Source organism: Rhinatrema bivittatum, chromosome 17 (genome assembly GCF_901001135.1).
Source record: "Rhinatrema bivittatum chromosome 17, aRhiBiv1.1, whole genome shotgun sequence".
NCBI classification, from domain to species: domain Eukaryota; kingdom Metazoa; phylum Chordata; class Amphibia; order Gymnophiona; family Rhinatrematidae; genus Rhinatrema; species Rhinatrema bivittatum.
The window spans coordinates 1,530,886-1,556,489 of NC_042631.1; the positions used below are offsets into that span (position 1 = coordinate 1,530,886).

At 39.4% G+C, this 25,604-nt stretch overlaps 1 protein-coding gene across 2 annotated transcripts in view; it reads left to right on the top strand.

Moving 5' to 3' along the window:
* PHF21A (PHD finger protein 21A) overlaps window positions 1–25,604 on the top strand; it is a 191,203-nt gene that overhangs the window by 84,958 nt on the left and 80,641 nt on the right. For both annotated transcript variants that reach the window (XM_029582144.1, XM_029582145.1), the window contains exons 4-5: window positions 3,341–3,373; window positions 4,569–4,634. In XM_029582144.1, coding sequence (XP_029438004.1) covers window positions 3,341–3,373; window positions 4,569–4,634 — 99 coding nt within the window. The remainder of the gene's footprint in view (window positions 1–3,340; window positions 3,374–4,568; window positions 4,635–25,604) is intronic.

The following is a 25,604-nucleotide window of genomic DNA, read 5'->3' on the forward strand; positions in this document are numbered from 1 at the left end:
AGGTGAATTTTAAAAAATATGTGTGCCAAAATTGGGAGATGGGCATTTATTTAGCACATGTGTGTGTCCCGATTTTATAACGGGGGATGTGCGCGCATGTGCTGATGTGTGTACATCTTGCATTGAAGGAAAAAGAGGTGTGGTGTGAGTGTGTTGTGGGCGAGACATGGGTGTTCAGGGCGTGGCCAAGAGATGTGTGCACAAGTACCTATGCACCCAGGTCCAGTGCCGCGTAAGTTTACTTCTGCTATGGAGGAGGTGTAACTTAAAATAAAAATATATACAGGCATCCCTGGAGGGTTTAAAGGGTCCGGGGTATCTGGCCTAAAGATCCAGGGGTGTTTGAAGGACCTAGCACTAGACTGGGTGAACTGTAAATGAACTGGTGAAACTGGCAATGGCATGGACGTGTACCTGTTTTAAAATTCCCCCATTTGCGTGACTCAAACCCAACTTTACATGGCTGTGCATGCCCACTTGCAAAATTAAGCACACATATATGTACGGATAGTCTATTTTATAACATATGCCACGTCTCTGATGTGCGCCGACGCACACATGTACATGTCCACTTGAAAGTTACCATCTCATTGTGGAGATCCCGAAAACCCAATTGATTGTGTTACATTCTAGAAAAAATTTCTTTAAACACAGCAATATATATATCGTAGCATAAAAAGAGACTTTAAGATTTTGTTTTGTATTCCTTGTCCTTTCCTTTTCCTCTCTACAAGATCTGTACTGTTTCTTCTACTCTTGTGGGTGCCTCTCAAACATTATGCGTGTAAATAAGCCCATTTAACAGAAAAGTCCAGCTCTTACTATCCAGCACCCTGCATGTGGCAGTGGGGTAATAAACTGCTTAATTTGGGGACTTTAGTATTTCTGTCTGTGGTTGTGCTGTTCACTGTAGATCTTACAAATTTGCTCGTCATTATTTTATATTCACCTTCTTTGAAAAAGTACATCTTTAAACCTCTGTATATTATGTACTTGAGAGTTACAGTTTACATTTTTGCAAAGGGCATATATCTCTTAAGCAACTGCATTTCATGCTAAATTGCCTGCCTTGGAAACATGCATGAAATGTAAGTTGGAAAAGGGCTCCCTAACACATGCTTTTACAATGATATTAAAATTCAGGGACAAGTTGTTACAGTATTTAGCTATGGTGCTGGGGTAAACCAGTCCCTTGATTCTGGAATTAGTGCTGTTTGAAGTGTATTTCCCTAAGTTACCATTTGCCGTTTGAACTCATTTTATCCCTCTAGATATAGTTATTTATATATATATAGTTGCTCTTTATTTGTTGTTGAATCTATTTAACCGATGTTTACATTCCTATATTTTCTTGCCTCTGCCTTAGTTATTCTCTTCAGTCATCTTCCCTTTACCCTGTTATAATGTATTTTCCTCGCTTTGGTTAATATGTGAACCGACATGATGTGCCTTTCTAATGTCGGTATATAAAAATTACTAAATAAATAAATAAATAAATAAAAAAGTATTTTATAAAGAAAGAAGGTTCAATATCTTGTTGACATAAATGGAAGATCCTTTGCCGTCTTACTAGCAATGGAGAAATTTGTTGCATGATGTGAATCCTATGTAATCGATGTCTGCTATACCTAATAACTTGCATAAAAGACAATTTCTGTGGTGTGGGATAACTTTATTCAGAGTTTATCACCTCGGGCTAAAATTCTGATATTAAATAACTAGTAAAGTGATGATGGGTCATTCCCAGTATAGGTTTATTCCTTTTCTTTTTGTGAAGTGGAAATGACAACAACACCCTCATAATAGAGTTGGGGAGTTTGAAGAGAAGGTATGGAAAGGGGAATTTGGAGGGTAACTGTGGGTTTGAGAGAGCTGGGGGAAGGGAGGGGTGGGATTTAAGTTGTTTGTATTTGTATGAGAGTATAAGATCCTGGATGTAGCAGAATAAAGGCATCCAGGGTGAAATATGTATTACATTGTTGGTTTTGGGGTGGAAAGGAGAAGTATATAAGGCGTTTAAAGGGCTAAAGATTAAATTAAGAACGCTTCATGTTTCTGTTTTGAACTTTGGAACCTTTATGTATGAATGTATAAATATTATAAAACTGGTATTTGTCCCCCAATTGTACAATGGCAATTTTCTTTTGTTGAATAAAAATATTTCAGCATAAACATATATATATACATAAATATATTTTTTTGTAAATAAGTCAGGGAAGGATAGAAAACTTAATTGTCCTATTACATTTTACTAAATCTGTTCTTTCATACTTCTGCTCCTTCCTTTGTCTTCCCTTCTTGGGCACTGTCATGGTATTATCCCTCCAGGTCCCAGGAGACGTTACAGATTGGTTGAATCCATTGGAGATAATTCTCTCCTGTGCTACTCTTGGGAGATAAAACACCTTTGAAGGAAATTGGTCTCCTGAGCCAGTCTAGGGAGCTAAGTGTTCCCAATCTCTATTAACAATAAAAAAGGAAAAAGATTTTAAAATTAAGAAAATAAAGTAGATCATGAGTAGCATGTTATCATGTTTTTTGATATTGCGATTAAACTAATTGCTGACCAAGAGGCAGTGCATCTATTTGCAAAGATACCAGTGTCGCCTTCATGACCTAAGGGAGTCTCTCCATCCAATCCTAAACAGCTGCCTGTCTCCAGAACAGCTTGAATCTTGCTGTGGGTCGCTCTGCAGTACCTCCTTCAACCATCATTAAGTACTTGTTATACATACTAAAGCCTTCTTCTTTTATGCCTCCCATTGGAAACTGGGGTATTATTTGCTTGAAATAGAAAGGTTGCTGTACCTCCAGGTTTTGGGTCTCCCGTTTGGTGGCAAAGTGTATTTTTTGAAAACCACATCCAGGGATATGAACTGTTAGTTGTGTTTCATTGCAAAAACTTAGCTTTTGTATGTGAAGGACTGCTGTCTGTATTCTGTGGAATGGCAGTGAGTGAAGTTATTAGATTAGGTTACCCTGCTGGTTTATATTGTGCTTGAAAGGAATCACTTTTATAGGAACTGTTTAAATAAAAATAATTTTTAAAAGTGGTAAATGTTTCAGACAGTTCTGAAAAATAGTGGACTGACTGCTGAATTAATATTAATGTCTGATTGCATGACATACTATGAATTGTAAAAGTTTTTTTTTGATCCATCCTGAGCTCATTGTTGCCTGTTTTATCAGTGATAAATGACTAGTTTCCTTAAAACAAGGTATACTGAGTAAAATATAGGACTGCTTGAAAATTGATGGCAAGAGAGCTTTGATTGATCAATTTATAGTAGAAGTGAAAATGTACAATAAATCTCTGTCCCCCTTTTCTTTATTTTCCTAGAAACTGGTTGCTCAGATGAAGCAAGATCCACAGGTATATTTTAAAATCCTATGTACATGTATATATGATCAATAATAAAAGACTAAAGGAGAATCCTTAATATGAGGAAAAGTACATTCATTTGTTAGACTTTGTATATCTCTGTAATGCATTCATACAAGTTAGAATATGGATAATAACATTGGTTAATCTGCAAACTGCATAGCTAAATAGTCTTCAGAGGGTCAAATTCTTCCTTTCCTCAATGGTGATACTTCCTACTCCTTAAGGGGAAGAGGGAAGGGGTAGGAGCTGGGGGTTAAATCATCTGTAGGCCTCTGTGTAGCAGCCTCAGCTGACTAACCTGGAGATTGTCATTAACAGAAGCTCTGGAGAGAGTTCTCATATTCTCCTGACTGGAGAATAATTATTGTTAGAAATTAGTAGTAAATATCAGGAATAAGTCTCAGGTAAAAAAATGTAAATTTCACAATAAGTTCAAGCTCTCCCTTCTGGATGCTGCAATTTCTATGTCATACTGTACATTTTATATCTGCAGCTACTGTACATTTTATACCCACAGCATGCTTTTAATTTTTTTTATTTAATAATGCCTTTAGCATTTTACTTGCTTCATCTTGTGTTTTGCAAGGTTTATTATGGCTTTTTTTTCTCAGCAAAGATATATTTTATAACGTCTATCGGGGAATTTTCATGTTTCTCAGAATGTCATGTCTAAGCCATAAATTTTTGTAAGTTAAAGAACTTACTTAAAATTTCAGATATTATGAGCATGATGATGCCATTGCCAACGCTTTGAATATTCGTGATCATTTTATTTATTTATTTATTTAACAGATTTTTTTTTTTTTTTTATACCGACATTAAAATACACATCATATCGGTTTACATTGTAACAAGAGGTAGAAAATACAATAAACAGGGATGGGGGGAAATGGGACAACCCAAAAACAATAGAGGAAACAATAGAAAGACAGCTCTAAAGGGGAGCCTGAGAAAGGAACTAAACACGGTGCAGGAAACATGGATAGTGTAAAAAATATTTACAGAGTTACTGGATATATTAGACAGTAAAAAACATATGTACCGAAATACTGGGTGCGTACGGTAAGTAAAGGGAGAAGGCAAGGACAGGGGGGTAGGAGGGAAATGCAAATAATCTAGAGGAGCCTGGTGGGTTTAGTGCTGGCAGACTTTTGCACTCATATCATCTTTTCTTTCCCATTAGAATGCAGATTTGAAAAAGCAACTTCATGAACTTCAAGCCAAAATCACAGCTCTGAGCGAGAAGCAGGTAAGAAAAATAGGAAGGAATAACATAAAGTGCTTTGTTCTGAAGTTAAAAAAAAAAAAAGATTTTCTGCTTAGCATCTCCAATAGAGCCACCATGTTCATTACTTTCAGATACTTACATGTTCCTAATTGTCTTAAGAGTTATTTACCATGCTGCAAATTAATGGTATAGAATCATGTTTTGAAAAACTCTTTTAAAAATCTTTTGGGGATAATTTCAAAGCCGTTTACATGTATAAAATCTGGTATTATGCATATAAATGGCCTTTTCAAAGTTACCCGGGGGTGGTTGTGCGTTTCATATGTACTTTTATGTACATTACAAAGAGCCACTTGTGGGGGGAGTTGGGGGCGGAGACATGATATATGCTCATACTAATGTATGCACAAAGTTGCACCTGCTCCCATGGAGATGTAATTCTGTACATGTAGGTCAGTACTGGTTCTATGCTCATCCACAAATGTTCAAAGCAGATTTATGTGCTTAATTTCTCTTTGAGAGTTCTGGCAAAATCTACTGATAACAAGTACCCACAGACTTTATCCTATGCTACTGCTTGAAAATCACCCTCCCTATTTATAGCATTTAGAATAAATTATCTTGTTTGGAAATCACTTTGAATAAGGAGAAAAAAGCCAAAATAGAATAATTGTTCTTCAGAAATTCCATAATACAATCAATAGCCATAAGAAAAAGCTGTTTGTGCTGGGTGACTCAGTCATCAGAAGTACTAATTTGGGAACTCTTTTTAGAAACATAGAAATGACAGCAAAAAAGGACCATTCGGCCCATCTAGTCTGCCCAGCAAGCTCCCACACTTATTTTCCCATACTTATCTGTTTCATCAACAAGGTTCAGGGCCCTTGTTGGTAACTGATTCAAATTTCCTGCCATCCCCTGTCATTGATGCTACAGTTAAAAGCCTTCCAGAATCATCGGCTGGTAGAAATGCTATTCAAATAGTCAAGGCAGTCAAAGTGATCAAAGAAGAAAGCAAAGACTCTAAAGTTGATATTATCATCCATGTGGGAACCAACGACCTTGCTAGAAACAGCATTCAAGTGGTACAGAGAGATTTCCAGTCTCTGGCGAAGCAGATTAGTAACATGGTGAAGACTGTTGCCTTTTCAAAAGTGTTACCTGTTCATGGAAAGGGGAAAGAGAGGCTAAGCCGTATAGATAAATTCAATGCATGGCTCAAAACTTGGTGTAAGAAACAAAGTTTTGGATATATTGGAGGCTGGGGCCATGTATGGAACAGTAAAAGGCTCTAGGTCAAAGATGGCTTATATCTGTCTCTGGCAGGAAAAAGGATCCTATGAGATAAATTCAAATCCTGTGCCACGAGGCATTTAAACTAGATGACGGGGGGGTGACAGAACGAAATTAGAATGTTACCCACAAATACAAAGGAAATGGGAGAAGGGGATAACAAAAGTCATCTGAATAAGACACAAAACAAGTCCAAAAAAAGCAGTAACCTGAACGAGAAAAGCTAGAAAGGTATGAGCACAAATGCTCATAGGCTGGGCAAAAAAATCCCAGACCTGCAAGCCCTAATGGTAGAGGCAGATTTGGACTTTGCTGCTGTCACGGAGACATGGTTCAAGGATTCTCATGATTGGGATACGGCCATATCAGGCTATAACTTGTTAACGAAGGACAGAGAGGAAAGAAAAAGGGGAGAAGTAGCTCTTTATGTCAAAAACAATATCCAAGCAACTGAGCTGCAAGGAAGATGGGGTAAAGAAGAAGCATTATGGGCCATCCTAAAAAAAGATGATGGTGCAACCATTTTTACTGGAGTGGCTTCCAGGCTTTCGAATCAGACAGAAGAAATTGACAGAGATCTGGTTGAAAACATCCAAAAGGTGGGAAAGAAGGGAGAAGTTAGAGATTTTAATCTGCCAGACATAGACTGGAGAATTCCTTCTGCAGAATCTAACAGAAATAGAGGGGATAGTGGTTGCCTTGCAAGGGGCTCTGTTCAAACAAATGGTAATGGAACCCACGAGGGAGGGAGCTCTACTCAATTTAGTGCTCACTAATGGGGATAATATCTCTAATGTCTGGGTGGGTGCCCACCTCAGCACCAGTGATCAGCAAAAGATAATAGGATATGGAGAAGTCAAACGAAGACCTGAGTTTTGCATTTCAAAAATAGGGACTGTGTTGAAATGGGGAAGTACCTGGAGGGAGAACTAGAAGACTGGCAGAAAATGAGAGAGGTGGAACAACAGTGGGCCAAACTAAAAGGAGCAATTACAAAGGCAAATAATCTATATGTTAGAAAAGTAAGCAAAAGCAAGAGAAATAAGAAACCTATCTGGTTCTCAAAGGAGGTGGCTGATAAAATAAAAGCAAAAAGAACAGCTTTCAAGAAATATAAAGGATCCCAAAGGGAGGAACAGAAGGAAGAATATCTGGTGAAACTGAGGGCAATCCTTTCTTCTGCTTGACTTTTTGCTTTCTTGAGTCGAAGAAAGTAATCAAGAAAACAAAAAGTCAGGCGGAAGAAAGGATTGCCAAAGAGGGAAAGCGAGGTGACAAAACATTTTTCAGATACATCAGAAAAAGGAGAAAGGTCCGAAATAGTATAGTGAAACTGAAAGGTGAAAAGGATCAATGTGTGGAGAGAGACGAAGAAATGGCAGAAATATTAAACAAATACTTCAGTTCGGTGTTCATTAAAGAAGAACCTGGAGAAGGACCCTCGCTAATTAACAAGAAAATGGAGGGGGTGGAATAGACAAAACTGTTTATAGAAGAAAATGTATGGGAAGAGCTAGGAAAACTGAAAGTGGACAAAGCCAAGGGCCTGATGAGGTTCATCCCAGGATATTGAGGGAGCTCAAAGATGTGCTGGCAGGTCCGCTGCACAACCTGTTCAATAGATCCCTGGAAATGGGCATGGTGCCAAGTGATTGGAGAAGAGCGGTGGTGGTCCCGCTTCACAAGAATGGAAGCAGAGAAGATGCTGGAAACTACAGGCCGGTTAGCCTCACCTCTGTGGTGGGAAAAGTAATGGAGACACTGCTGAAGGAAAGAATAGTGAACTATCTACAGTCAGAAGAATTACTGGACCAGAGAGGCAGCATGGATTCAGCAGAGGAAGTTCCTGGCAGACAAATCTGTTTGATGTTTTTGATTGGGTGACTAAGGATTTGGATCGAGGAAGAGCACTTGATGTGATCTACTTGGATTTCAGCAAAGCTTTTGATATGGTCCCGCATAGGAGGCTTGTGAATAAAATAAGAAGCTTGGGAGTGAGCGCCAAGGTGGTGGCCTATATTTCAAACTGGTTGACGGATAGAGGACAGCGTGTGATGGTAAATGAAGCCTACTCTGAAGAGAGAGTAGTGTTAAGCGGAGTGCTACAAGGATCGGTGTTGGGACTGGTCCTGTTAAATATCTTTGTGAGCAATATTGCAGAAGGGACAGAAGGTAAAGTTTGTCTTTTTGCAGATGATACTAAGATTGCAACAGAGTGGACACCCTGGAAGGAGTGGAGAGAATGAGATGTGATTTAAGGAAGCTTGAACGGTGGTCAGAGATATGGCAGCTGGGATTCAATGCCAAGAAGTGTAGAGTTATGCATCTGGGGTGTGGTAATCCAAAAGAGCTGTACGTCTTGGGGAGTGAAGGCTGTTGTACATGAGCAAGAGAGGGACTTTGGGGTGAAGACGGCGAAGCCATGTGACAAAGTGATAGCTAAATCTAGAAGAATGCTGGGCTGCATAGAAAGAGGAATAACCAGTAAGAAAAAGGAAGTGATAGTCCCCTTGTACAGGTCCTTGGTGAGGCCTCACCTGGAATATTGTGTTCAGTTCTGGAGACCATATCTCAAAAGGGACAGAGACAGGATGGAGGCTGTCCAGAGAAGAGCGACAAAAATGGTGGGGGGTCTCCATCAAATGACTTATAAGGAGAGGTTAAAGGCCCTAAATCTACATACCCTGGAGGAGAGGAGGTGCAGGGGAGATATGATACAGACCTTCAGATACCTGAAAGGTTTTAATGACGCACAATTGACAAACCTTTTCCATTGGAAAGAAATCAGTAGCTGGTTCTGAGTCATCCTCCCCTCCAGGGAGGATGACTCAGAACCAGCGTCAGGAAATATTTCTTCATGGAGATGGTGGTAGATGCCTGGAATGCCCTTCCGGAGGAGGTGGTGAAGACAAAAACAGTGAAAGATTTCAAAGGGGCATGAGATAAACACTGTGGAGGCTAGAGGATGGAAATGAAGAAAACAGTGCATGGGGGTAACCTGCTGGTGTGATGGTTACTACCCTTAACAAATAAGCCTTGGTACTGTTGATGCAACTCCATTATTGCTCTCTGCTTTTATGGCAGGAGGAAAAGGGTAATTAGATTCAGACAACAACCAACAAGGACATTGGATTTTACGGTCTGGGAAAGCAAGTAAGCATGGGGGTAACTTGCTGGTGAGGCAGTTACTACTCTTAACCAATAAGCCTAATACTTTGGATGCAACTCCAACATTGCTCTCTGCTTCAACGGCAAGAGGTAACAGAAAATTGGACTCAGACAGTAACCAACAAGGGCCCTGACTTTGGTTTGGGAAACTAAGTAAGGGGGTGACTTGTATGGCACAGCAAATGCTACCATAAGCTTGCTGGGCAGACTGGATGGACCGTTTGGTCCTTTTCTGCCCTCATTTTCTATGTTTTAAAAAAAAAACTATAAAAATGAGAAGTGTCTAAGAAACCATTGTTTTTTTCAGTATTTTCATTATGAATATGGCAATGTAAGAGACATAAGTCATGTAGATGTTGGTTTATTTGTTGCTAATGGCATTATTTTGTCTCTTTCCATGTTTTCTATAAATGTGTATCGAACTATAATAAAAATCAGAGCACACAAATCCTCATCACAAAAATGTAAACTAATACCACAAACAGATGAGGAAAAACATACTTTGTTGTATATCAGAAAGCCATCTGAGAAAATATCAAAGAATATTCATTGTTTTATCATGTGAAATCATAGACCAATTTAGGAAATTATAAAAAATATCTTCTATTATATCAAGTGATATCATTCACTGTACCAATAGAGCATCAAAACTCAGCTCATAAACTGATAAAGCATTACCATATAATCCAGTTCTGAGAATAAATACTTCATTTTTATTTGCATACCAATACAACCTAAATTTATAACAAAACCTTCTGGTGGTGAGATGGACTGTGATGGTAAATAATTATATGGTGGTGCTTTATCAGTTTATGAGCTGAGGTTTGATGCTCTATTGGCATGGTGTATGATACCACTTGATAAAACAGCGAATAGTCCATATTCAGCCGCTATGTGACTGTGCTAGTTAGCTGGTTATACATATCCAGCTAACTAGCAGGGTATATTCATTGGCGCAGTTGTGCCACTGAATATACCCGGCTATCTTAAAGTTAGTCGAGCTAACTTTAGTACAGCCCTACGGCCTGTCCATATTTAGCTGCAGAAGGTAACTAGCTAACTTAAGCGGCTAAGTCCACTCCTCCGCAGATCACTTTCTGCCCATCCCAAATGCCCCCGACTTACCCAGCTAAATTCTAGTTACCTGGCTAGAATTTAGCGGGCTAAGCACTCAATATACCTGGCTAAGCCATTTAGACAGATAACTATTATGTTATCCATCTAAATGGCATTTGAATATGCACTTCTGATATTTTTAATGAAAATTTTTTTTATATAGAACAATGTGTGTTCCTCATCTCCTTATTGTATAGATTTTTGCCAGACAGAGTTGTTAAGGGATTGTATTTATTTATTTTTTTCATAGATTACATATTTCAAAGTCATGTACTGAGAAAGTTGTAACTCAATTTCTTTGTACACATTCTCTTATGTTTAAGGCACACACTGAGGTGAGGTGAGAGTATTGAGGTTGTTAATAGAAACATGAACATGAAAGCATGCCTTTTTTATAGTACGAGTATTTGATTAATGGAGAAAGGGCTAAAGGTGATATTAGCACATTCAGTTAAAAATATGTAGACAATGTTGTTGATGATAGGCCAGGAACTGGAATCTTAACTTCAGTGGGCGTGCTCCACCAGATGCTATGGATTCTCTTTTGTTGAGCTACAACACAAGACCTATCTGGCCCCAATGAAAACGTTACCTCTGTTCTTATTGTTATTTGAGGTGGAGATAGGATGATGGGAAGGAGTGGAGAAACAATAAAAGGCAAAGAGGAGGGGTTGCAAGGAGGATGGAGGAAAGGCAGAGATGCCATGGGAGTCACAGATAGTCAGATAGGGAGAGAGGAGTAAAGAGAGGCATAGGAACTAGGGAAGGAAGAGGAGGTAATGGGATTTGATAAAAGTGGAGACTGATTTGCATGAGAAGTTAGCTGGGAATAGTGGGACTATGGCCATGGCACATGTAAATGTGTGTATTGGGTGCACAGTGAGTAGAGACTATGTGACAGCTGATTTGGCAGTGCATGTGTATGTGCGAAGAAGACAAGAGGATGTTTTTTTAATATGTGAGAGTGGGTGGCACAGAATGTGTATGTGAGAGAGAGAGAGGCAGGGAGAAAGGGACATAAGCTAGATGTGTGTGTGTTTGTGTATGTGAGAGAGGCAGAGAGAAAGCACATTAGATGCATGTGTGTATGTATGTGAGAGAGAGAGGCAGGGAGAAAGACGTATACTAGATGCATATATGTGTGTGTGTGTGTGTATGTAAGAGAGGGAGAGCGAGGCAGAGAGAAAGAGACATACACTGGATGCATATGTGTGTGTGTGTGTGTGTGAGTGTGAATGAGAGAGGCAGGGAGAAAGAGACATCCTCTGATGCATATGTGTGTATTTTATTTTATTTATTTAGTTATTTAAAACTTCTTATATACCGTCATAGCAAATGGAATTTGATCAATACGGTTTACAAATAATTCTAACTTAACAAATCAAGAATAAAATAAAAATATAATTTTTTTTTTAAGATTGAGGAAATAAAATACAGTTAGAGCAAAAATACAATCAATAACATATCAATATAAATAAAATGTTATATCTATAGAATTTAATAAATCTATTTTATAAAACAGAAAGACAGAAATAAAATAATTATATCAACTGAGAAGGAGAAAGAAAAATACCTTGCTTCTTATTCTTTGTTTTTAAACGCTTCTTTAAAAAGATATATTTTTAATGACTTTTTGAAATCCTTACTATTGGAAATTTGGCATAGTGAGTTTGGTAGGGCATTCCAGTGTATAGGTCATGTGACCGAAAAAGCTCTCTGTTGGGTAACATTTAGTCTAGCTAGTCTTACAGATGGTTCTTGTTGGAAAATCTGAATTCTCTTGAGGGTTTGTAGATTCTTAAAGTAGAACAGAGCCATATGGAATTAGAACGGTTTAATAAAGAGTGAATTATGGTTAGTATCGTGTATAAAATCCAATATTTAATGGGTAACCAATGTAAATTATATAGAATAGGGGAAATATGTTGTTTTAAAGGTGTGCCACTGAGAATGCGAACTGCAGTGTTTTGTATTAACTGCAGTGGCTTTATAGTTGCTTCTGGTAGACCCAAATATAGGCCATTGCAATAGTCTAAGCCTGAAAATATCAAAGACTGTAGGACAGAGCGAAAATCTTGCGCATATAGCAAAGGTTTTAGAAGTTTTAATAAGTGCAATTTAAAGAATGCATTTTTAACCACTTTGGAATTATGACAAGATAATGAAAGAGTAGAGTCCAATGTGACTCCTAGATTAGGAGCTTGTTTATTGATTGGAATGAGTTCGTTAACAATCATGATATGTGAAGGTGGATTGTTGATTGGGTTCTCCACAAAACTTAATAGGATAATTTCAGTTTTTTCGCATTTAATTTTAGATGGCTGTGTGCCATCCATTTTTGTATAGTTTTGATGTAAATTTGAACTGCAGAAAGGGTTTCTGACCAGGATGATTTATATGGAACAAAAAGTTGGATATCGTCAGCATATATTTTAAATTGAATATTTAATGCAGATAGGATTTTGCATAATGGAATTAAATATATGTTAAACAAGATTGGAGAGAGGGATGAACCTTGGGGAACTCCTGTAGGCATGGAGTATGGTAATGATGAACACGACCCAATATTAATCTGATAAGAACGATTAGTGAGAAAACTCTTGAACTGATTTAATGCAATAGATTGAACACCGATGGACTGGAGACTGGACAATAAGATGTTATGGTCTAGCGTATCAAATTCTGTGGAAATGTCTAACAGAATCAATATGAAATCAGTGTATGAGTCAAAGCCTCTTAGATAAGTATCAAAAGAGGACAACAAAAGGGTTTCTATTGAATATCCTTTCTGAAAACCATGTTGGTTTGGATGTAGTATATCGTAATCTGTGTAAACTTCATTTAGTTGATGTAAGACTGCAGATTCTAAGATTTTTGATAATGAAGTTAATGAAGCTATTGGTCGGAGGTTGGAGAATTCTGAAAAAGAAGTTGATTGATTTTTTTGAATAGGGAGTTTAGATGTTTGCTTTAAACATTCTGGGAATATAAGAACATAAGAAAATGCCATACTGGGTCAGACCAAGGGTCCATCAAGCCCAGCATCCTGTTTCCAACAGTGGCCAAACCAGGCCATAAGAACCTGGCAAGTACCCAAAAACTAAGTCTATTCCATGTAACCATTGCTAATGGCAGTGGCTATTCTCTAAGTGAACTTAATAGCAGGTAATGGACTTCTCCTCCAAGAACTTATCCAATCCTTTTTTAAACACAGCAACACTAACTGCACTAACCACATCCTCTGGCAACAAATTCCAAAGTTTAATTGTGTGTTGAATAAAAAAGAATTTTCTCCGATTAGTTTTAAATATGCCCCATGCTAACTTCATGGAGTGCCCCCTAGTCTTTCTACTATCCGAAAGAATAAATAACCGATTCACATCTACCCATTCTAGACCTCTCATAATTTTAAACATCTCTATCATATCCCCCCTCAGCCGTCTCTTCTCCAAGCTGAAAAGTCCTAACCTCTTTAGTCTTTCCTCATAGGGGAGCTGTTCCATTCCCCTTATCATTTTGGTAGCCCTTCTCTGTACCTTCTCCAACACAATTATATCTTTTTTGAGATGCGGCGACCAGAATTGTACACAGTATTCAAGGTGCAGTCTCACCATGGAGCGATACAGAGGCATTATGACATTTTCCGTTTTATTCACCATTCCCTTTCTAATAATTCCCAACATTCTGTTTGCTTTTTTGACTGCCGCAGCACACTGAACCGACGATTTCAATGTGTTATCCACTATGACGCCTAGATTTCTTTTTTGGGTTATAGCACATAATATGGAACCCAACATTGTGTAATTATAGCATGGGTTATTTTTCCCTATATGCATCACCTTGCACTTATCCACATTAAATTTCATCTGCCATTTGGATGCCCAATTTTCCAGTCTCACCAGGTCTTCCTGCAATATACCTGTTTCCAGAGATTGATTTATTATTTTGCCAGTGTGGTCTGGACAGGTTTCTGCTAGATGTTTAAAGATTAACCCAGGACAGGGATTCAAGGGCGAGTTAGACATTTTTTGTTTCCCTATCATTTGTTTCACTACATCATTAGAACATAAGAACATAAGAAATTGCCATGCTGGGTCAGACCAAGGGTCCATCAAGCTCAGCATCCTGTTTCCAACAGAGGCCAAACCAGGCCACAAGAACCTGGCAATTACCCAAACACCAAGAAGATCCCATGCTACTGATGCAATTAATAGCAGTGCCTATTCCCTAAGTAAACTTGATTAATAGCTGTTAATGGACTTCTCCAAGAACTTATCCAAACCTTTTCTGAACCCAGCTACACTAACTGCACTAACCACATCCTCTGGCAAGAAATTCCAGAGCTTTATTGTGCGTTGAGTGAAAAAGAATTTTCTCCGATTAGTCTTAAATGTGCTACTTGCTAACTTCATGGAATGCCCCCTAGTCCTTCTATTATTCAAAAGTGTAAATAACCGATTCACATCTACTCGTTCAAGACCTCTCATGATCTTAAAGACCTCTATCATATCCCCCCTCAGCCGTCTCTTCTCCAAGCTGAACAGCTCTAATCTCTTCAGCCTTTCCTCATAGGGGAAAGGCTGAAGAGATTTTGGTTGCCCTTCTCTGTATCTTCTCCATCGCTACTATATCTTTTTTTAGATGTGGCGACCAGAATTGTACACAGTATTCAAGGTGAGGTCTCACCATGGAGCGATACAGAGGCATTATGACATTTTCCATTTTATTATCCATTCCCTTCCTAATAATTCCTAACATTCTGTTTGCTTTTTTGACTGCTGCAGCACACTGAGCCGACGATTTTAAAGTATTATCCATTTGTAACTTTTAAAAAAGATGACCATGTATTTATAGGTGTTTGGTCTTTATAGTTTGAAAATGGTAAATGTGAGAATTCTAAAGTTATTTTTTCTACTTTACTACGAAAATACATTGTAATTTGATTACAAGTTATATTGTCTATATTTTGATTTTTATTTTGAATTGGTGTGATTAAAGATTTGACAGTATTAAATAATATAGCTGGGTTATTTTTTGCTAACGAAATCTTATTTGCATAGAAACCTTTCTTTGCCTTATTCACTTCTTGTTTATATATTCGAAATAAGCTATAATAGGAGTTTTTTGTACTATTATTTTTATGTTTTAGCCACGCTCTTTCTTTTTTCCTAAGTATAGATTTAAATTGGGGTATTAGGTTTACTCCTGATAGGGATTAATTTTATAAGGGCAATATGATCTAGGGTATTTATCAGAGTCTGATTCCAGTTATCTACTGAACTATTTATATCCTCCGAAAGTATAGTGGGTAGTTTTGGGATCAGTTCATTAATGAAATCCTCTGTTTTAAAAAATGTCCTTTTCTTTATATGTGTAACGGTGTTATTATTCCTTTTAGATGCTAAGAATCTAATGGAAATAGATATCATATAATGGTCAGACCATGGTATTGGTTGAATAGTGTAATCTTCAACTGGGATAGTTATATAGGAAGGATTAAAAAATATTAAGTCAAGGGTTTTTTCCCATGAGTGAGTAGGTTCTCTGATTAGCTGATGCCAACCTAGTTCCGTCATAGCATCTAAAAAAACAATAGTAGTAGCAGAGGGATTTTCCAAGTTTACATGTAAATTAAAATCACCCATTAAAATTGTTTCATTTAAATTTAGTGGCAAGGATGGAATAGCTTCCAAAAGGAGAAAGAGGCAAACACTGGATGCATATGTGAATGTGTGTTTGTGAGAGAGGCAGGGAGAAAGAGACATATGCTAGATGTGTGTGCAACAGAGAGAGATGCAGGGAAACAGATATATACTGGATGCATATGTGTGTGTGAGAGAGAGGCAAGGAGAAAGAGACATACACTGGATGCATATGTGTGGGTGAGCAAAAGGCAGGGAGAGACATACACAGGGGAGAAGCATAACTGATACTTCACACATGCAGCAGAGCTCTCTGCTTCAACGGCAAGGGAGAAGAAAAAAAGGGTTCGCACTCACAAAGCGGGGAGTAGCTGGCTTGTTACGGTGGTTACTACCCCAAACCAAATGTGCCTGATACTTCACTTTCCATGCATATCCAGCATAGCTCTCTGCTTCAACAGCAGGGAAACCCCCCCCCCCCAAAAAAAACCTGATGCTTCACGCATATCCTGCATAGCTTCAACGACAGGGGTGAAGAAAAAAAGGATTCGCAATCACAAAGCGAGGAGTAGCTGGCTTGTTACGGCAGTTACTACCCCAAACCAAATGAGCCTGATACTTCACTTTCAATGCATATCCAGCATGGCTCTCTGCTTCAACGGCAGGGGAGAAAAAAACCAAACTGATACTTCACGCATATCCAGCATAGCTCCCTGCTTCAACGGCAGGGGAGAAGAAAAAACAACCAACAAGGTCTGTACAACATAGTCTAGGTAAAACAAATAAGCATGGGTGTAGCTTGCTTATTGCGGCGGTTACTACCCCTACTACCCCTAACTAATCAAGCTAGATATTTCACTTGGATGCAGCTCCATCACTGCTCTCTACATTAATGGTGGGGGTGGAAGGGGAATAGAACAAAGAGCTAAGAGAAACAGATAAGTATGAGAGAAAAAATGTGTGAAGCTTGCTGGGCAGACTGGATGGGCCATTCGGTCTTCTTCTGCCGTCATTTCTATGTTTCTATGTTTCTAAGATGCATATGTGAATGTGTGTTTGTGAGAGAGGCAGGGAGAAAGAGACATATGCTAGATGTGTGTGCAAGAGAGAGAGAGGCAGGGAAACAGATATACACTGGATGCATATGTGTGTATGAGAGAAAGGCAGGGAGAAAGAGACATACACTGGATGCATGTGTATGTGTGAGAGAAAGGCAGGGAGAAAGAGACATACACTGAGCCATGCAATATCGGCGTGTGGAAAACGGGATGATTGAGTGCCCACTCTCCTAATGCATGCAAATCGACCTCTCCAAGGTGCCTGATACAATATGCAAATGGGCTGCCACGGTAAAAAAGAGGCACTAGGGGAAATTGTGTGCCCCTTGTTCCTCCTCGACAGGGGGTGCTAGGGGCGCACAATTTTACAAGCGTCTTTTCCTAACCTAAGCATAGCCACGGGTTAGGAAAATGAACGCTCGTCAATTGAGCGTCCCTTTTCATATCCTGACCGCCGGCACACTTTTTTTTTTAATACAGTACTGATTTTTCAATTCTTCTGACTTAATATCACCATGATATTAAGTTGGAGGAAGTACATAAAAGCAGTAGGTGGGGGGCACTCACAGAGGCCTCCACCTGAGACCTGCTGGCCCTAATACCTAAAGCTTAACCCGAGGGGACCATGGACTGATAAAGGTGAAGCTCCAGCTGGACATCTGCCTCATCCATGTCCACCTGCCGACAGTAGGGTTCTGCAGGGCTCCTCCTTGCAGGTTGTGTCAACACTACCTTGGCCCAAGGGTCCATGCCCACAGCAATGCTAAGCAGGCAGCAGATAAGTTCAGCTGCATAAGTAGGTGACGTCATCCAATGGCTCTCTCAAAGCTCAAAAAGACCTTGAAAGTTTTTCTGAGCATGCACAGACCTTCCTGCAGTAGTGGCCCAACTGACTCCCTCACAGGCTTTTGCTTCGAATGTACTTGAAAAAGTTTTTATTATTAGTTTTTACCTCTTTGGCAAGGGAAAGGGACAGAGAGTTTTACTCAAAATACTTCCTTATTCCCAAGAAATCAGGTGGCCACCACTCTATCCTGAATTTAAGAGATTTAAACACATTTCTCTAAACAGAAAAATTCAGAATGAACTCACTGATAACCACCCCCTCCTCCCTTCTGGACTTCAACAATTGGAGGGCTACATTGGACTTCAAGGATGCTTACACATATATTCCCATACATCCAGATTCACATCCAGAGCGACAATTACAAATATAATATATTTTGTTTTGGTCTTTCAGCAGCTCCAATTACTCATCCTCTCTTTTATTTTTTACTTTGGTGGAATCACCCACCCAGTCTTGTACTAGAAAACAATTTCCATTCACCCCAAGGGCAAGAAACTTTAACGACAAATGTGTTGATGCAGGTCTGGGGAGCACACTTGGAACAACTTTGTTCTCAGGGGAGGTGGACCAAAGAGGAACAACAGCTTCTGGAACATTCTAGAAATGAAAGCTATTTTCAAAGCACTTTTTGCTTTTGAACCTTTCATAAAGGGGAAAGTCCTTCAGATTCAAATGGAAAATATTTTAGAAATTTACTATATAAACAAACAGGGAGGAATGTATTCACAAAGCCATGAAAATTTGGACTTGGGCAGAAGAAAGAAAAATACATCTCTGCACCATGCACATTTTAGGAGAATCCAACATTGAGGCAAATTTTCTGAGTCATCATCTCACAAATTTTCTCTTGACATCAACATTTTCCAGCATATTTTTCAACAATAGGAAGTTCTTCAGCTTCATTCAACCTCAAGCTCCTAATGTACTATTCCAAAAGACCAGAGTCCCAAATCCTTGGTATCAGATACATTTGCAATTTCATGGTTGGAAGGCTGAATGTCTACATGTCCCCCAATCCCATTATCATCAGGACAATTCTAAAATTGAGGCAAAACAGGGCAAAGATTATTCTAATAGCTCCTTTCCGGCCTTGCAAAGCTTTGTTTCCTTGGCTTCAGTTAATTGCTCAGCCAATTCACCTCTTGATCTTTTTATATCTTCTAACCCAGTACAATAGATCTCATATTCACTTCAACCTTTGTTCTCTAGCTCTAAACACCATGAATGTTGAGTACCAAATCTTAGAGGGCCTCCCTTGTCCCTTGGAGATAAAAGGATTTCTACTAGCAATAAGGAAGACATCTACCATGTGTTCCCAAAGGGAGGAGCACAAAGAATATCTGGTACAACTGAGGGAGACGAAGAAATTAATCAAAACAGCAAAAAGTCAAGCGGAAAAGAGGATTGCCAAGGAGATAAAGAGAAGTGACAAAACATTTTTCAGATACATCAATGAAAAGAGAAAAGTTCAAAGTGGTATAGTGAAATGATCAATGTGTGAAGAGAGACGAAGAAATGGCAGAAATATTAAATGAATACTTCAGTTCTTTGTTCACTAAAGAGGACCCTGGAGAAGGATCGTCGCTAGTTAACAAGAAACTGGAGGGGAGTGGAGTATATGTAACTCCATTTACAGTAGAAAATGTATGGGAAGAGCTGGAGAAACTGAACGTGAACAAAGCCATGGGGCCTGATGAGGTTCATCACAGGATACTGAGGGAGCTCAGAGATGTGCTGGCGGGTCCGCTGTGTGACCTGTTCAATAGATCCCTAGAAACGGGAGTGGCGCCGAGTGATTGGAGAAGAGCGGTGGTGGTCCCGCTTCACAAGAGTGGGAACAGAGAAGAGGCTGGTAACTACAGACCAGTTAGCCTCACTTCAGTGGTGGGAAAAGTAATGGAGTCACTGTTGAAAGAGAGAATAGTGAAATATCTACAGTCGGGAGAATTGCTGGACCAGAGGCAGCATGGATTCACCAGGGAAGATCCTGTCAAACAAATCTGATTGACTTTTTTGACTTGGTAACCAAGGAATTGGATCAATGAAGAACACTTGATGTCATCTACTTGGATTTCAGCAAAGCTTTTGATACGGTCCTGCACAGGAGACTGGTGAATAAAATGAGAAGCTTAGGAGTGAGTGCCGAGGCGGTGACCTGGATTGCAAACTGGTTGACAGACAGAAGACAATGTATGATGATAAATGGAACTCTCTCTGAAGAGAGAGCGGTTTTAAGTGGTGTACCGCAAGAATCGGTGTTGGGACCGGTCCTGTTCAATATCTTTGTGAGCGACATTGCGGATGGGATAGAAGGTAAGGTTTGTCTTTTTGCGGACGACACTAAGATCTGCAACAGAGTGGACACACCGGAAGGAGTGGAGAGAATGAGACAGGATTTAAGGAAGCTGGAAGAGTGGTTGAAAATATGGCAGCTGAGATTCAATGCCAAGAAGTGCAAAGTCATGCATATGGGGAGTGGAAATCCGAATGAATTGTATTCGATTTGGGGGGGGGGGGGGGGGAAGGCTGATGTTCACGGAGCAGGAGAGAGACCTTGGGGTGATAGTGTCTAATGATCTGAAGCCGGCGAAACAATGTGACAAGGCGATAGCTAAAGCTAGAATGCTGGGCTGCATAGAGAGAGTAATATTGAGTAAGAAAAGGGAAGTAATTATACCCTTGTACAGGTCCTTGGTGAGGCCTTACCTGGAGTACTGTGTTCAGTTCTGGAGACCGTATCTCTGAAGAGACAGAGACAAGATGGAGGCGGTCCAGAGAAGGGCGACCAGAAAGGTTGATGGTCTTCATTGAATGACTTATGAGGAGGGATTGAAGAATCTAAATATGTACACCCTGGAGGAAAGGAGGAGCAGAGGTGATATGATACAGACTTTCAGATACTTGAAAGGTTTTAATGATCCAAAGATAATGACAAACCTTTTCCATCAGAAAAAAATCAGCAGATCCAGGGGTCACGAGTTGAAGCTCCAGGGAGGAAGACTCAGAACCAATGTCAGGAAGTATTTCTTCACGGAGAGGGTGGTGGATGCCTGGAATGCCCTTCTGGAGGAAGTGGTGAAGACCAGAACTGTGAAGGACTTCTAAGGGGCGTGGGATAAACTCTGTGGATCCATAAAGTCTAGAGGACGTGAATGAAGAGTGGGTGGCTCGCGGGAATGATGGCTACTGCTTGGAGATAATACCCTTATTCAATAAACATACACACGGTTAATGCGACTCCAACATTACTCTAAGCTTCAACGGCAAGAGGAAATGTGGAAAAGAGGATTTGCATTCACAAAAAAGCGGGGAGTAGCTTGCCTGTTACGGTGGTTACTACCCCAAACCAAATAAGCCTGATACTTCACTTTCAACAGCATAGCTCTCTGCTTCAACGGCAGGGGAGAAGGACTGATACTTCCCGCATATCCAGCATAGCTCTCTGCTTCAACGGCAAGGAAGAAAGTCTGATACTTCCCGCATATCTAGCATAGCTCTCTGCTTCAACGGCAGGGGAGAGAGTCTGATACTTCACTTTCAATGCATATCCAGCATAACTCTCTGCTTCAACGGCAGGGGGGATGAAGAAAAGTGGATCTATATACAGACAACCAACAAGGACTGATTTACATAGTCTGGGTAAACAAATAAGCATGGGTATAACTTGCTTATTTTATTTATTTATTTATTTATTTTAAGTTTTTCTATACCGGCATTCACAATAGATATCGCATCATGTCGGTTTACAATTAACAAGTGGATAGGTAACAAAAAAGGTAAAAACTAATATTTATCTTAATAATAATAATAATAATAATAATAAAAACATTAAACAAGAGAAGGCTAAGGTATTGCAGCGTTTATTTATTTATTTATTTGTCGAGTTTTATATACCATCATTCGCTTTCGCCATCACAACGGTTTACAAAGATTTGATGTTTAACAGAGTTTCAAAAGCTTCATGTGATTGTCAACATAACATATTGTAGGCATTCTAAATGTAAATTGTTTTTCAAGCTATGTGATTTTGGTTATGTTTGTATTACGTGCTTGCGTTGGTTTCACATGTTTGAGTAGGACCAGTCGGAGTGAAGTAATATCTGAGAGTCATTAGGTGCTTTGATAGGCTTTGGTAAACATCCAGGTTTTTAGTTCTTTTTTGAAGGTTTTAAATTATGCTGAGTTCTAAGGTCGGTTGGGAGGGTGTTTCATAGTTTGGGACTTTCTAGGGATATGGCTCTCTTACGAGTTGAGGTAAGTTGTTTGGAACGAGAGGGTGGAATCTTTAAAAGACCTTTGTTTGCTGATAGGATGTTTCTGTTTGGGGAGTGTAGTTTTATATATGTACTTAACCAGTTTTTTGTTTTTCATATATTATTTTGTGCGATATGGATAGTATTTTGTATTCTATCCTGAATTTTATTGGGAACCAGTGTAGTGACATAAGTGTGGGAGTAATGTGATTGTGTTTTTTAGTTCCAGTGAGTATTCTGGCGGCTGTATTTTGGAGTTTTTGTAGTGGTTGGATGGTGGTGAGAGGTAAGTTGAATAGCAGGGAGTTGCAGTAGTCCAGGTTGGAAAAGATGAGTAGTTGGAGGATTGTTCTGAAGTCGTTGGTGGATAGAAAAGGTTTTAGACGGCGTAAGGTAAGGAGTTTGTGATATCCGTCTTTGATTTTAGTAGTTATGTGGTTCTTGAAGGATAGTTGATTGTCAATTATGACTCCTAGGTTGTGGGCTTGGGTGACAGGTGAGATTGCAGCTTTTTGGTTCATTAAGTTGAGAGGTGGTTGAGGAGCATTGTTCTTTTTGTCAAGTATGATTATTTCAGTCTTCTCAAAGTTAAAGATGAGTTTCATGTTGGTTAGGAGTTGTTTTATTTTGGTGAGGTAAGTGGCTGTTTTTTTGTAGGTGTCTTCCAGAATGTTGTGTATTGGGATTAATATTTGTATATCATCCGCATATATGAAGTGGGTCAGTTTAAGGTTTGAGAGGAAGTGGCATATCGGGAGCAGATAAATGTTGAAGAGCGTCGCAGATAGGGCGGATCCCTGGGAAACTCTGGTGTCAAGGTTTATTTTCTTTGAGAGGGTATCGTTGATCGACACTTGGTATGTTCTTTGTGAAAGATAGGATGAGAACCATTGTAGGGTTTTTTCTTTTGCACCAATATCAGAGAGACGTTCAATCATGATTGATTGGTTTACTGTGTTGAAGGCTGCTGATAGGTTAAGTAGGACTAACAGGTATTCAGGTGTTTCCTGAAACCAAATTGCGTGGTGAGAAGGATGTTGTTTTCTTCCAGGTGTTTGCTGAGTTGGGAATGGATGATTTTTTCTATAATTTTGGCAATGAATGGTAGGTTTGATATGGGTTGGTAGTTTAGTGTGTTTTCTGGATCGAGGTTGGACTTTTTCAGGATGGGTTTGATAATTGCTGATTTTAGGCAGTCTGGGTAGTTTCCTTCTGTGAGGGATAGGTTTACAATGTCAGTCAACATTTTGGTTATTGATGGTTCGATGGCTTTGATTGTTGGTATGGGTATGCAATCGATAGGGTGTTTAGCTGGGTTCATTTTTTAAATGATTTTTTGGATTTCCAGTGAAGATGCTGTATCAAAGTTGGGCCAGCTTGTTGTTTGATTTGTATTTTCGGTTCTTGCGTGTTGTTGTTGAGGTTATTTATGAGATTTTTTATTTTTTTCATTAAAGAAGTCTGCAAATTTGTTGCTTGTGATCTTGGAGATTGATGTTATCTGATGTTATTCCTTCACTCATGTAAATAAACAAACGCTAATTTTGTTCACATTTTGCCCATATTCCATTGATATAGTAACTTATCTTCGTTCTCCCTCTCTTTTTTTCTCCTTCTCCAAGTTAAGGCATCCTTGTTATAATGTAACTTTATGCTCCTTTAAATTGTCTCTTGTTGACCGGTTGGTTATAGTTACTGCTTAGTTCGATGTAAACCGAGTTGATTTGATTTGTATCAAGAAAGTCGGTATATAAAAGCCTTTAATAAATAAATAAATAAATCTGGTCATTGGAGGATTTGGTTAGGCTTTGTACGATATTAAAAAAAGCATTCTTGGGTTATGTTGGTATTTGTTTATTTTGTTTGAGTAGAAATCTTTTTTTTGCGTTGTGGATACTTTTTTGTAGTCAGCTAATTGTGATCGGTAGGCATTAAATAGTGTTGTTTTGTTGTTCCTCCATGTTTTCTCTTTTTTTCTGAGTTCCCGTTTTGCTGATCTGATGCTGTGTTATACCATTGGTTCTGGTGTTTTGGGTTTTTTTATTGTTTTCTTTATCATGGGGTTTATCTTGTCTGCTATTGTTTTAGTGATGGTGAGCCAAGAGGAAGTGGTGTTTTCCTCATTGGATAGGTCTATGTTTGATAGTTCTGGTTGTAGGTTATCTTGAAGTGTCTCGATGTTAAATGGTGGCCGGTAGGAGAAGGATTTCGGTGGGTTTTTTATAGTGGTAAATTTAGAGTTGGAAATCAGAGTGAAGTGGATTATAGAGTGGTCCGACCAGGGGATATTTGTGATCTTTGTTTGGTAGGTATCCCATATTTCAGTATTGATGAATACACGGTCTAGTGTGTGACCTGCTTTGTGTGTTGGGCCATTGATGATTTGACTTAGGCCTAGAGATGAGAGTGCATCTATAATTGATGTGCATGTGGAGGAGTGGGGGAGGGTGTCTATGAGGATATTAAAGTCACCTAATATGATGATGGGTTTGTTGATAGTTTGGCCATGAAAAATTCTATCAATGGTGAGCAGTTCCGATCCAGTGAATTGGGGGGGGGCGGTATACAAGGCAGATTTGTAGTTTTGGTGAGTCGAATAGAGCAATTTCCAGTGGTGTGTAGGTGTTAGTTGGGAGTAGTTTCATCTGTAGGTTTTTTTTAATGATTAGCATAAGACCTCCACCTTTCTTTTTTGGTCTGGGGATTGAAAATATTCTGTGGATAGGGTTATTTATTTGGTTGATTAGGACTGGGTCGGTGTTTTTTATCCATGTTTCCGTGATGGCTATGAAATCCGATTTGTAATCTTCGAGTAGGTCAGTGATGATGGGTATTTTCTTTATTATGGATTGTGCAATAAATAGTAGGAATGATAGTGCTATGTAGCTGCTGTAGGTCTTAGTGTTAATGTGAGTGAGGTTTGTGTGTTGGTACTCATATTCTTTCTTGGTTTTTTTTCCTGTTTCGTTCTGTGGGTTATCTGTGATTGGTTCCTTTCTGCTGGTCTTGAGGTGTTTGTCATCAGGGGATTGAGCGATTGCCATTTTTGGAGTGCAGCAGTAAGATTTTCTAGAAGTACTGAGGCTAGTACTAAGGCTTGCACTAAGGGGTACACAAAGGGGAGTGCCCCTTTGTTGCACTCCTTCGGCATGCGATGCCTGGGGAGCACACCTTGCTTGTTGGGATGCCGGGCGCCTCCCGATGAGGTCACCAGGGGCCTTTTGGCAGGTAATTATTCCCCCTCCTCTCACCACCTTAAAAGTTCATGAATGCCTGGTGGTTGGAAGCCTGTTTACATAATTGCTCAGCCTGAGAGACTAACATTTCCATAAAGTAGCTGCCACAAATACAGAGGAATAGTGAGAGACAGCCAGGGCAAGGAGAGAGAGAAAAGACAGATGGTACAGAGTGTTGCCAGAAATTAAAGGGTCTTGAAGGCCACATAGGATGGGGTAAAGGATGGAACATGGTGGGGGGTTAACACAGTGCCCGCCCCCAACCACCATCACCACGGTTAACCTTGGGCCTCTCAAAATTCAGTTCTGGCTAAGCCTCTGTTGCAAACGCCTTATGTCTCTTCTGCATTCCTAACCAAGGTTACTGAAAGCCTCCTT